This window comes from Lycium ferocissimum, chromosome 5 (assembly GCF_029784015.1).
Source record: "Lycium ferocissimum isolate CSIRO_LF1 chromosome 5, AGI_CSIRO_Lferr_CH_V1, whole genome shotgun sequence".
In the NCBI taxonomy this organism is placed as follows: domain Eukaryota; kingdom Viridiplantae; phylum Streptophyta; class Magnoliopsida; order Solanales; family Solanaceae; genus Lycium; species Lycium ferocissimum.
The window spans coordinates 20,827,161-20,840,335 of NC_081346.1; the positions used below are offsets into that span (position 1 = coordinate 20,827,161).

The 13,175-nt window shown below is 35.6% G+C and overlaps 2 protein-coding genes and 1 non-coding gene across 4 annotated transcripts; all 3 read left to right on the plus strand.

Moving 5' to 3' along the window:
* The first annotated feature begins 510 nt into the window (after positions 1-510).
* On the plus strand, positions 511-3,853 carry LOC132056446 (rust resistance kinase Lr10-like). Of its 2 annotated transcripts, XM_059448657.1 has the most exons (5): positions 511-1,441; positions 2,262-2,282; positions 2,447-2,479; positions 2,639-3,157; positions 3,269-3,853. In XM_059448657.1, the coding sequence occupies exons 1-5, from the start codon at positions 691-693 to the stop codon at positions 3,730-3,732; spliced, it is 1,788 nt and encodes a 595-aa protein (XP_059304640.1). In that variant the 5' UTR covers positions 511-690; the 3' UTR covers positions 3,733-3,853. The 2 variants fall into 2 exon arrangements, with proteins under 2 accessions (XP_059304640.1, XP_059304639.1); XM_059448656.1 differs by having other exon boundaries at positions 515-1,441; positions 2,639-3,853.
* Positions 3,854-4,489: 636 nt separating this feature from the next.
* On the plus strand, positions 4,490-8,160 carry LOC132056447 (rust resistance kinase Lr10-like). The gene is made up of 3 exons (XM_059448658.1): positions 4,490-5,642; positions 6,564-6,784; positions 6,937-8,160. The coding sequence occupies exon 3, from the start codon at positions 7,141-7,143 to the stop codon at positions 8,020-8,022; it is 882 nt and encodes a 293-aa protein (XP_059304641.1). The 5' UTR covers positions 4,490-5,642; positions 6,564-6,784; positions 6,937-7,140; the 3' UTR covers positions 8,023-8,160.
* Positions 8,161-11,680: 3,520 nt separating this feature from the next.
* Positions 11,681-11,778, plus strand: LOC132058666 (small nucleolar RNA Z221/R21b). The gene has a single exon (XR_009415386.1). It is a non-coding gene; the product is annotated as a small nucleolar RNA Z221/R21b (small nucleolar RNA).
* The last annotated feature ends 1,397 nt before the right edge of the window (positions 11,779-13,175 follow it).

The following is a 13,175-nucleotide window of genomic DNA, read 5'->3' on the forward strand; positions in this document are numbered from 1 at the left end:
CCCCACGCCCCTTTCCCGACACCGCACCACCCCCTCCAAAAAAATTGAGGGTGGGGGGTGGGTTGTTGTGGGGGTTGGTGTGGTATGGGTCCACATCGGGGGAGGGGGGGAGGGGGAGTAGTGGTGGTTTAGAAAATCCAGAAAAAAATTAAATACTTCAAAAAAAAAAATTAGGGGTGGGGGTGGGGGTGGGGTTGGGCTTGGGGGGTGGGGTTGGGGTGGAGTTGTGGGGCTTGGGTGGGTATTTTCCAGAAAATGTTTTTTTACCAACCAAACGAACATGAGAAAATAAGTTAAAAATTCACTAATTTTTCGCTACCCAAATGAATATGAGAAAATAAGTAGAAATTTGCTTATTTTCGAAGAACACATTTTCGTTGGAAAACATTTTCCTGCATACCGAACACCACCCTAGTTGGCAATAAAATAAGTCACAGAATTATGAGATTTTGGCTTCAATTCAACCATTGACGATTTCTATCTCACGTGCGTGCCAGATAGCGCCAAAACCACTGCTATAAAACAATAGGTAAGTGTATTATCCTAGTCAAAGCACTCGGTCGAAAAATAAACCAAACAGTACGTTTAATTATAGACAAACTTTTGACTTTTAGCCTTAATTCTACCAACAATTGATTCAAGAAAGCAACCTCCGATGAACAAACTCACCATAGTCGACTTGCAGATAAGATGTTTGTAAGAATGCTCTGGTTTGCTACTATTATACTAGTAATCTGCACAGCCATATCCGAAGCCCAAAACATTACTCTGTGTACTTCTTTTTGTGGTGATATTCAAAACATCAAGTTTCCTTTTCGATTGAGAGCTGATCCTGGGAACTGTGGAGATTCAAGGTTCCAGCTAGATTGCCAGAACAATCGTACTATCATAAGTTTGAATTCAAGAAAGTACAACGTACTGGAAATCAACTATGAAAAATACTTGATAAGAGCAATTGACCCTGGTTTGGAGAATCAGAGCAGGAATTGTACTTCTTTTCCCAATTATTTCACCACAACTGATCCTAGCTCCTCAACTTTTAGTTATGCGTATCCGATTATTCCCGTTATATATGTCAATTGTTTAGCCACTGTAAATTCTTCGCGCTATGTGGAGACTACTTTCTGTGGATCACAGAACAAGACTTCTTCAAAAAGTCTTAGGTATGTGGCCATAGGACAGGGCATGTCGATTTCGGATTTGGCAGAGAATTGCACTGTGGAAATGGTGGCCTGGGCCTCGGCACGTGGGCTTTTGGGGGACAATGCTTCTCTATCGAGCATTGTGGGTGCCTTGAGTTATGGATTTGAGCTTTCTTGGAAGCGTACCTTCTTGTGTAGAGAATGTGAAGCAAGTCAAGGCTCCTGTTTTGCTGAAGGCGACGGCTTTACTTGCAGCCACCGCTGCTACGATGACACCGGGATGGATCTTCCCCTCCCTTGTAAGTCAAGATTCATTTTTACTATGTTGTATTTAACTGATTACTAGTTAGGAGACTTACTGGTTTCTCCTTAATGGAATCGAATCTGCAGCAGCCACAACTCCTGTCACCAGTAGAATTATCACAAGATGTATGAATTCCTTTGTTTCTACAAACTTGATATCCTGTAGGAGATGCAAAACATATTTTGTGTAAACATTAGCCGTCATATTATAATGGAAAAACTGTCTTCTTCCAACACCCATATTGGTGTATTTATACATTATAGTCTAAGGTTTAGGAAGAGGACAAGCTAATGGGCTAACGGGCTAATTTGCATCCCTTATGGGTGGACCCGACCCAATAGCTATTTACAACGTTACATTTCACCATGTTCAACTAACAATCCCTTTTCGTAACAATCTCTTTTCGAATTATCTGTTTTATAAAAGGCCCCATATCTGAGGCTGAATATTTGGTTTGTTCATAGTCTAATTGGTGGTAACTGGTAATGAATTAACTTCTATGGTATTTGAGGATAGAAATATCTCCTACAATGATGCAACTAGCATCTGAGCAATTTAACTGTACTTTCAAGTTTCAAATTTATTGCGTCATTCTTTACCAAAGATGCTGTCAAGTTTCATTCATTTACTATATCCACTCTTTGTGAGGTCTGTTGTTTGAAGTTATAAGAAAATTTGAATCTTTTTTGCTTTCAGTTCTGCACTCTTTTTATGCTTGTCAGTTACCCTCTTTATTATAAGTTTCAATTCTCAGCAACTTATTTTAGGATGTAGCATCTGTATTTCACTCATATTCCTATACTTGGATAATGCAGGCAGCATTCACTACTATGGCGGTACGTATGTGAGTTACTGAAGTACTATAACTTCATTCCACTCAGCATTCCTTTGAAAAGAGACCATTAAAGCAATATGTCTTCCAATTATAATCCCTCTTCAAGTCTTTATACAATTTTTTTCCTCTAACATAATTTCCTTTGTGATTTGCCTATTTTGACAGTTCTTACTATATTGTACGGTGGAATAGTTGTAGGTGAGCCTTCTTATCTTGTTAGACAAAGATAAGCATTCTTGGTTTTCTTTTGAAAAAAAAAAAAATAGCTTTGAAGCTTTTACTCATGCCCCTTTATTCTGGGAAAATGGATGTGGTTTTCTTACTAATGCCTTCCATTTTCTTTTTCAAATTATGCAGTTTCACTTCTGTCCTTCCGATTTTTCTGTGGATTTATTTTCCTGATTGCATTAATAGTGTATAAATGGAGAAGACGACATTTATCTATGTATCAATCAATTGAAGACTTCCTGCAAATCCAGAGCAATCTCTTGCCAATTAAGTACTCTTACTCTGAGATTAAGAAGATGACTAATAAATTCAAGGAGAAACTAGGAGAAGGAGCCTATGGAACTGTCTTTAAAGGAAAGCTGCGAAGTGGTCCTTTTGTTGCAGTGAAGATGATGCACAAATATATGGCTAGTGGGCAAGAATTTATCAGTGAAGTTTCCACAATTGGAAGGATTCACCATGTTAATGTTGTGCAGCTTGTTGGATTCTGTGTTGAGGGCTCAAAACGTGCTCTGGTATATGAGTTCATGCTCAACGGTTCCTTAGACAAGTACATTGTTCCGCAAGAAGGAACTGTTTCCTTGACTTACAAGCAAATGTTCGACATATCTCTTGGAGTGGCCCGTGGAATTGACTACCTACATCGAGGCTGTGACATGCAGATCTTACATTTTGATATTAAGCCTCACAACATTCTTCTTGATGAAAATTTCAATCCCAAAATATCTGACTTTGGGCTTGCAAAATTGTACCCGACAGATGATAGTATCGTCAGTATAACTGCAGCAAGAGGCACAGTGGGTTACATGGCTCCAGAGTTGTTCTATAAAAATATCGGAGGAGTGTCATACAAAGCCGATGTATATAGTTATGGCATGCTTTTGATGGAAATGGCCGGCAGAAGGAAGAACATGAACCCATTTGCTGACCACTTAAGCCAAATTTACTTTCCTACATGGGTTTACGACCAATTTAATGCAGGAAATGATATAGAGATTCAGGATGCGAGTGAGGAAGATAGGTGGTTTGTCAAGAAGATGATGATTGTGGCTTTGTGGTGCATACAAATGAAGCCTGCTGATCGCCCTGCCATGAACAAAGTTGTTGAAATGCTTGAAGGAGATGTTGAACTCCTGCATATGCCCCCAAGACCTTTTATAGCTCCACGTGATATTAATGTTGGGGATGTTATTGAGACAATAACAATATCAAGTGACGTCTAGATGTCTAACTCACCATGTTGTGCAAGCCATGTTGTAAGCATTGTTGTAACTTTATCTAGAACATGAACCAATCTTGATTTCTAAGGACAAGAAATTAAATTAATCAAATTGATTTGTCAAATACACTAGTGATTTCATTAGTGCTGTATAGGCAATAAAGTAAGTTGAAAATTGATAACTGAGCTTCAAATCAACACTTATCATTTCTTTTGATGTGTGTGCAAGATAGCTCGAAAACCACTGCAATAAATGCTTAGGCGTATATGTTGATGGAAGAGCAAAAATAAATGGCCATTTCCTATCACGCCCAATTCCCAATCAAAGCACTAAAACTTCCATAAAACCCAGTCGACAAATAAAACAACAAAAAAAACCACTGAACGACTACTCATAGACAAACTTTTGATTTTTAGCCTTGATTCTATCTAATTCCTGACAAAATCAAACATCAGTTGTGGATAATTAGCTTGTTTAACCGCGGCCTTGCTCCTCCTCCAACTATTGATTCAAGAAAGCAACCTGATGAATCTTCTCTGACAAACGGGTTGCTCCAAAGTGTTCATTATTCTCCACTTTAACTTTTTGTGTGTGTTGTTGTTGTTGTTGTTGTTTTTTTTTTTTTTTTTTTTTTTTTTTTTTTCAGATTTGGGTTTAAATTTGATCTGGGTTTAGAGTTGCGAATTCGGGTCGGGATTACTGATTTAGAAGTTGGGTGAAATATTTTTAGGCATAATACATAAACAGTCCCTCAATTTGTGTTTACGTGTTCAACGTTATATCAGTTGATGGAACAGGAAGAAAAGGTATTGGAGGAGGGTGGTGAGGTGGCACGTGGGTTTTATTGGCCATGGTGGAAGGGGTAAATGGCCGAAGGCATATTTTTTACAACTTTCTTGACCGAAGGATAATGTAAACTATTTTTGAAAGTACCATTACAGAATAAATTAGTATAGAACTGACTTCTGACTTTCCTGATATATCCTGCTGTTATAACCAGAACAAACATCAGCTTTGCATAATTAGGCAGTTGACATTGCCATGCTGAATGTTCAAATATTGATGATGAATCTTCTCGGAAGAAATGGCTGCTCCATGGTATAGAAAAAATGACAGAACAATTGCACCATAGTCGATTTGCAGATAAGATGTTTGTAAGAAAAGAAAGCTCTGGATTGCTACTCTTTTACTACTTGTAATCTGCACAAACATATCCGAAGCCCAAAACATTACTCCGTGTTCTTCTTGTGGTGATCATAACATCAATTTCCCGTTTCGATTGAGAGCTGATCCCGGGAGTTGTGGAGATTCGAGGTTCCAGCTCGATTGCCAGAACAATCTTAGTATCATAAGTTTGAATTCAAGAAAATACAACATGCTCGAAATCAACTATGATAATTTCTTAATAAGGGCAATTGACCCTGGTTTGGAGAATCAGAGCAGGAACTGAACTTCTTTTCCCAATTATTTCACCACAAGTTATCCTAGCTCCTCAACTTTTAGTGATTCCGATCCGATTATTCCCGTTATATATGTCAATTGTTTAGCCACTGTAAATTCTTCGCGCCATGGGGAGACTACTTTCTGTGGATCACAGAACAAGACTTCTTCCTCAAATTATTCACAAAGTCATAGCTATGTGGCCGTTGGACAGGACATGTCGATTTCGGATTTGGCAGAGAACTGCAGAGTGGAAATGGTGGCCTCCGCCTCAGCTCATGGGCTCTCGGGGGACAATACTTCTCTATCGAGCATTGAGGGTGCCCTGAGTTATGGATTTGAGCTTTCTTGGAAGCATACCTTCTTGTGCAGAGAATGTGACGCAAGGCTAGATACCTGCTTTGCTGAAGGCGATGGCTTTGGTTGCAGGGACAGCTGCTACGATGACACGGGGATGGTTCTTCCCCTCCCCTGTAAGTCAAGATGCATTTTACATTTCACCATGTTCAACTTGGAATCCCTTTTTGACTTATTTGTTTTATAGAAATCCCCATATCTCAGGTTGAATATTGTTAGAAAAAAATCAGAATGGTATCTCAAAAGGAAAAAGTGTTCAGATTCCTCCTCTGGATATTAGTATGAAGGAAATGTCCACATTCACACCAATCAGAAAATTAATGTGTCACAATACCATATAAATGAGCCTTTATACCTAGCCGTTATTAGAGTTATGACAGTTATTCACTCATTATAACAGTGCTGATTATTTAAGCAATATAAACACAAATCATTTCCTTTTAGATGTAGGGACCAGAATAGAAAAGCTATTCCGCCTTCCTTTCTAACCTTAGTTGGGTTCTCTTCTTGAGTTACTCTTTTTGTTTTTGCTCCTAGTTTATACTAGAAGAGTCTGTTGAATCCCGAGGATACACCTTTACCGGTGAATATCCTTAAGGAAAGGTGTCCTTGACAGGCCTCAAGTTATACTCTTTCTAATCTCCAAAATACTATTCTGAAATTTTCCCAACAATCTTGAGGTTTGTTCAGAGTCCAATTGGTGGTAATGAATGTAGAACTTATATGGTATTTGAGGATAGAAAAATCTCCTTAAATGATGCAACTAGCATCCGAGCAATTTAACTGTACTTTCAAGTTTCAAATCTAACGTGTTGTTCTTACCAAAGATGTGATCAAGTTTCATTCGTTACTAGATCCACTCTCTGTGTTGTCTGTTGTTTGAAGTTATGAGAAAATTTGGATCTCTTTTGCGTTCATTTCTCCACTCTTTTTATGCTTATCAGTTACAGTCTTTAATTCAAGTGTCAATTCTCAGCAACTTGTTTTAAGATGTAGTATCTGTATTTCACTCATATTCCTATAGTTGGACAATGCAGGCAGCATATACATCTATGGCAGTACGTATGCGAGATACTGAAGTGCTATAACTCCATTATACTAAGCATTCCTTTGAAGGAGGGCCGTTAAAGCAATATGTTTTCCAATTATAATCCCCCTTCCAAGTCTTTATACATTTTTTTTTGCCTTAACGTAATGTTTCTTTGCCATTTGCCTATTCTGACAGTTCTTACTATATTTTACGGTGGAATAGTTATAGGTGAGTCTTCTTATCTTACTCAACGAGGATAAGCATTCTTCGCGCACTTTTCAATTCTGAAAAAGGATTTGCTTTTGAAGCTTTTACTCAAACCCATTTGATGTGGTTTTCTTACTAATGCCTTCCATTTTTTTTTCCTTCAAATTATGCAGTTTCACTACTGTCATTCCGATTTTCCTGTGGATTCATTCCTGATTGCATTAATAGTGTATAAATGGAGAAGATGACAGTTGTCTATATATCAATCAATTGAAGACTTCCTGCAAGTCCAGAGCAACCTCTTGCCAATTAAATACTCCTACTCTGAGATTAGGAAGGTGACTAATAAGTTCAAGGAAAACTAGGAGAAGGAGCCTATGGAACCGTCTTTAAAGAGAAAGCTGCGTAGTGGTAGTGGTCCTTTTGTTGCAGTGAAGATGACGCACACACCTAAGGCTAGTGGGCAAGAATTTGTCAGTGAAGTTTCCATAATTGGAAGGATTCACCATGTTAATGTCGTGCGACTGATTGGATTCTGTGTCGAGGGCTCAAAACATTCTTTGGTATTTGAGTTCATGCTCAATGGTTCCTTAGATAAGTACATTTTTCCACAAGAAAGAACTGTTTCCCTGAGTTACAAACATATGTTTGATGGAATGGCTCGTGGCATAGACTACTTACATCGTGGCTGTAACATGCAGATCTTACATTTTGATATTAAGCCTCACAACATTCTTCTTGACGAATATTTCAACCCAAACATATCCGACTTTGGGCTTGCGAAATTGTATCCAACAGATGATAGTATTGTTGGTCTAACTGCAGCAGGAGGGACAATGGGTCACATGGCTCCAGAGTTGTTCTATAAAAATATTGGAGAGGTGTCATACAAAACCGATGTATATAGCTATGGCATATTATTGATGGAAATGGCAGGCAGAAGGAAGAACATGAGCCCGTTCGCACACCACTTAAGCCAAATTTACTTTCCTACATGGGTTTACAACCAACTTAATGAAGGGAACGATATAGAGATGGAGGATGCGAGCAAGGAAGATAGGAGGTTTGTCAAGAAGATGATCGTGGCTTCGTGGTGCATTCAGATGAATACTGTTGATCGTCCTGCCATGAACAAAGTTGTTGAAATGCTTGAAGGAGATATTGAACTCTTGCATAATCCCCCAAGACCTTTTATAGCTCCACGTGAGATTAATGCTGGAGATGCTATTGAGACAATAAGAATATTCAGTGATATCTAGGTGGCCAACTCACCATGTTGTACAAACCATGTTCATAATTAACTTAAGCTCTTTCTCTTGAGCTGGTGATTAACCTTTTCGAGGATAACAACATTGCTTTTATTTTGTTAGAGAAAATGAACCAATCTTGATTTCTAAGCATTGTGTAATTGTATCAAGAAAATTAGGAACCATATTGGTTTCTAAAGGATAAGAAGCATCTGTTTGGCCCTGTGAATTTAAGATAATGATTGTGAGCTTATGTACATTATATTGCTGACTGCTGAGTGCTGATTGTTATTCAAAAAAATTATTTTTAGGAAAATGTTTTGTCAATTTAGAGCACTTAAAAGGGAAGGTCATAGCTACCGCCGCATATAGAAGACTATGGACTGAAACATACTATTATATCAGAGAAAAAACAAGCAAAACAACCCTAACTTTTATCAGTGATTTGAAATCACAAATGAGGGAAACAAGAACTAACATGATTGAAAATGCTAATACTAATCAAGACTAAAAAATTGGAATCATCAACGATCAACCTTTTCAAACTATCTGGATTAATATCCTAGTCTACATAATATCATCTTCTTATGGTTGTAATGAGCAAAGTTTTAAGGCTAATTAGTGCTTCCACCCTCTTCTCAGCACCAACAATTTTCACAAGCTTAATGACTTTATCTTTCCCATGCTGTACCGTCACAGGCACTGGAATTGTATCCCTCCCTACCACAACTTCACCAGTAGAAGTCCCTGGATCGTCATAGCAATTTTCGCGAACCACGATCAACTTCAGTTTCTGATCAACAGGATAGCTATTGAAACATATCTCAATAGTCTCATTCCACGCTGGCACTGATGTCCATATTTTCCTACTTGTGCTGAACTCTCTCCCGCTCTCGTCGCTCACGGTCACGCGATAAATCCTGTCCGAAGAATATGGGAAAGTGTCATTCAATAGGTTAATATTTGAAGCTTTTGCAACTAAAAGCTTAATCACATACTCTTCTTCGCAAATATAGTTGTGGTCATCGTGGTGAAACTTATTGTTGTATCTTCTTCGTATAGTTGTTATATCATCGTGATCGAATGTCCTCGGATGGTAAAAACTTCTTCGTGAAAAATCCATAAGGAATTATAATTAATGGAAAGAGTACAAAGAAAGAGATAGAGAGACTTTCCATAGGTATTTGGTGGCACCACACCAATTTGACCCAATTTTGACCACACTTATGTAAAAATCACCATAACCTCTATTATACAATTTTAAATTAAGATAAACCTTGAGAAGAAAAGATAGAAATGACATTAAGTAAGCATAAATTATTAAATTTGACCTAAATAATCATATGAATTTATCCCATTTGGGTCATTGTGGCCAAAATAGTGTGGCCAAAAGAACTTTTTCATGCACTAGACTTTTATACAGGAAAGGTTTTAGTAGTTATTCAAATTAAGGTAATTTAGGGCATCTCCAACCCATTGCACCATTTTTTGCACCAAAATGGTGCAAACACTAAAATGGTGCAAATTAACTCCAACCCATTGCACTATTTTTTACACCAAAAAAGAATATTCCTTTTATATTCTTCTATCTCTTCTATATTATATTATTTTCTTTTACTTAAATTTTCTTTTTTAATTTCATAAAACAAATCCTTTCTTTTTTTTCTTTTTTACATATCCATCCCATGTAATTCATAATCCTTTGTTATATAACCATTTAATATAAAATTATTTTATACCATAAATTTTTAAATAATATAAATTGTAAGCAAATATTATACGTTATACATATTAATGGATAATTCAAATAAAAGTGAAATCATTGATAAAATATAATTAAATAAATATTACATTAAGGTAGAATTTATTTTAATTTCTACATAAATATTCAACTTCCATGATTAGTACGTTGCTCCCATAAATGCTCTATTAATGCATTACGAAGTGCAAAATGAGCACCTTTGTTCTTAATTTTTTTGTGTCGAGCTAAAAATTATTCAAATCGGTAATTTTCATCTACTACCATTTCTATTGTTGGAGTTGGACCTTCCCAAGCATTTTGAATTGGTGCATTAAGATCACGCTCATCCTCGATTATCATGTTGTGCACTATAAAACATGTAGTTAATATATCATGTAGTACTTCTTTTCTCCAAAAACGCGATGGCATATTATTAACAACATATTATATTTTATATTTGCACTTTTCATTTTTGTGATGGTTATATTTTTTTATACAATTATAACTTATAATAAAATTAACTCACAATTTTATATAAAAAATAATATATACGAAAATTAATTTATAAAACTTACACTCCAAAATTAAGATGTAAAATTAATATTAAAAGATATTACATAAAAAATAATTAGGTATATTAAGAATCTAAATGTAAAAATTAAAATTTATAATATGTTAAATTAAAAGTGTTATATAATTAAAAAAAAAATATTAATGAATAGTAATGGTGTAGATGAACAGGTATATTAGGAATCTAAATGTAAAAATTATAATTTATAATATGTTAAATTAAAAGTGTTTTATAATAAGAAAATAATAATAAAATATTAATGAATAGTAATGGTGTAGATAGATATAGTGTTGTTAGCTTTAATTTGGTGCAGCTTACTATTCACATCACCATTGAAATGGTGCAAAAAATAGTGTAAGGTTGAAGCTCCAAAACACCATTTTTATATCAAAATAGCATTTAATGCAAAAAATGATGCAAGGTTGGAGATGGCCTAAGTGTCCCTTAAAAGTCCGTACACATCATAATGTTTCTCTATTTTATTTGTATCCGAAGTCTTCAAATCAAATGCCAAAAGTTTCTGGGCAAAATACATCAAAACACCCCTAAACTATACCCAAAATGTCGATATCACACCTAAACTATACGAGCGATTTATTACACACCTTAACATCTTAAAAGTGAATTTAATTCCCCCTACAAGCTGACGAAGGGGTACAAAATAAAAAAATAATTAATAAGTGGCGTTTTTTATGTGTAAAAATTTATTTTTTTATTCCATTTTTTATTAAAATAGATATTTTTGCATCAAATGGGAAATTTTAAATTTTAAATTCTTTTTCTTTTCTTTTAGTTAAAATTTTATTTATTTTTTCTTTTTCTTTTTCTTTATTATAAAATATATATTTTATATCCGCTCAACCTCCTCCTTCTTCGTCATCTTCTCAATCTACCACCGTAACGCCACCACCATCCCTCCTCCAATAATCACCATATCCCCCACCGCGAGAAGCGAATGTGCGTTCCATCTATTGAAATGAAAATAACTCCAACAAGAACACACACTCGGTGCAAGAACCCAGGCCGAGCATTTTTTCAACCATTTCCGGAGAGATGCTTTCCAAAAAATCTCCTCTTATCTTACAAATTAATGGTTAATGTATATTCCCTTGTGGGAATAGCATCCGCCACTCGCTCCTTGGCTCTTATCTACGTCCCTCTCGCCCCTCGAGAAAGAAAAATCAAGAAAAGGGAGATTTCGTGAACTATTAATGGTAGGCCTTTTGGGGTACTAGTAATACGATTTTTTTTTCATTCTCTCTCCTCCCTTCACGCACGCCGCTGCCCTTCTCTCCTCTTCCATACCCAGTAGAACTCTTTTTTTTTTTTTGCCTTACAATTTTTAAATTTTTCTTGAAGAGCTATGATGAGATCTGAAGAAAGTCATGCACCACTCTTACAAAAATTAATTTTTTGATTGATGACAAATTTCTCATACCATTTTGCTTCTGAGCTCTTATACATGCTTTTCAATTTTATCATAATTTTTTTTTCATAGAAAGTGATTATCGGAGGAGCCGTGATTATCGGAGGAGCAATGAAGAATTGCACGAATCGCCGCTTCAAATGGGCAACAATTAAGAAATACGAACGTCCTTTGGGGGTGGTGGAAGGTGGTGAAATGGGGCGGTGGCAAATTTGGTGAGTAATTATGTATCGGATATGAAATAATTAGTATTTAATGGAGGTGGTGAGGTTTTGTGCAAGATAGAAGAAAAGGAAAAAGAAAATAGTACAAATTAAAAAGAAAAAAGAAAAAGTATTGAAAATAATAAAATTTATTTTATTTTCATGTGGCGCTGACGTGGCATGCGCGTGTGGATTTTATTTCCACGTGGCGCGCGTGTATGCGCGTGTGCGTCTCCATGTATTTGTGAAAATGGTATAATACCTGTGTGGTGGTCTTAAATTCACTTTTAAGATGTTAAAATGTATATAGGTATTTCGTATAGTTTAGAGTTACATATCGATATTTTATATATAATTTAAGGGTAAGTTTGATGTATTTTGCCAAAGTTTCTGTCTCTTTACTTTTCCAAGGAAATACTTAAATGACAAACATTTAATTGTGAACGTGTGCGCGCTCGTGTGCTGTCGTATATGATTGTGTTTGTGTCCCTTAAGATTACGTCAAATTATATAGCACTTTCTTGCAAAACTATTAACTCAGTCCCATTTTCACTGGTTTTAGCTGGAAAAATTTATCATTCAATAATTGTTACTTTAGGAATTCAAGACAAAAGTTGATACTCTCTTTGTCCCATATTAGTTAGCCGCATTATTAAAATTATATGTCCCAAATTATTTGTTCATTTACAAAATGAAGATAAAATTAATTAAATTTTTTCCCTCTTACCCTTAGTATTAAATGTTCTTGAAAATAGTTAATATTGATTACTCCTTCCGTTCACTTTTACTTGTCCAGTATTCTAAAAATAGATTTTCACTTTTACTTGTCACTTTTAGCATATCAAGACAAGACAATTTCTTTTTTCCTATTTTACCCATAATATTAAATGCTCACTTCAAATCATTTTTTAAATTCAATAAAAATATGCACCAATTAATATGGGTACATTGGTAAATTATGCACTTCATTTATTATTTCTTAAGGGATGTGCATAGTCAAAAGTGGACAAATAAAAGTGAACGGGGGGAGTAGAATGTATTTATTGGATAGAGATAGGGGTAAGATAGTAAAATATATTTTTTGTTTATGATTTCTTAAAGAGTGTGCAAAAGGAAAACTGATCAAGTAATATGGGACGGAGGGAGTAATTTTTTCCAATTATTTCCTTAACATTAAAGAAGTGTGCACAATATTTAGGAGGAACAAATTAGTCTACCTTTATT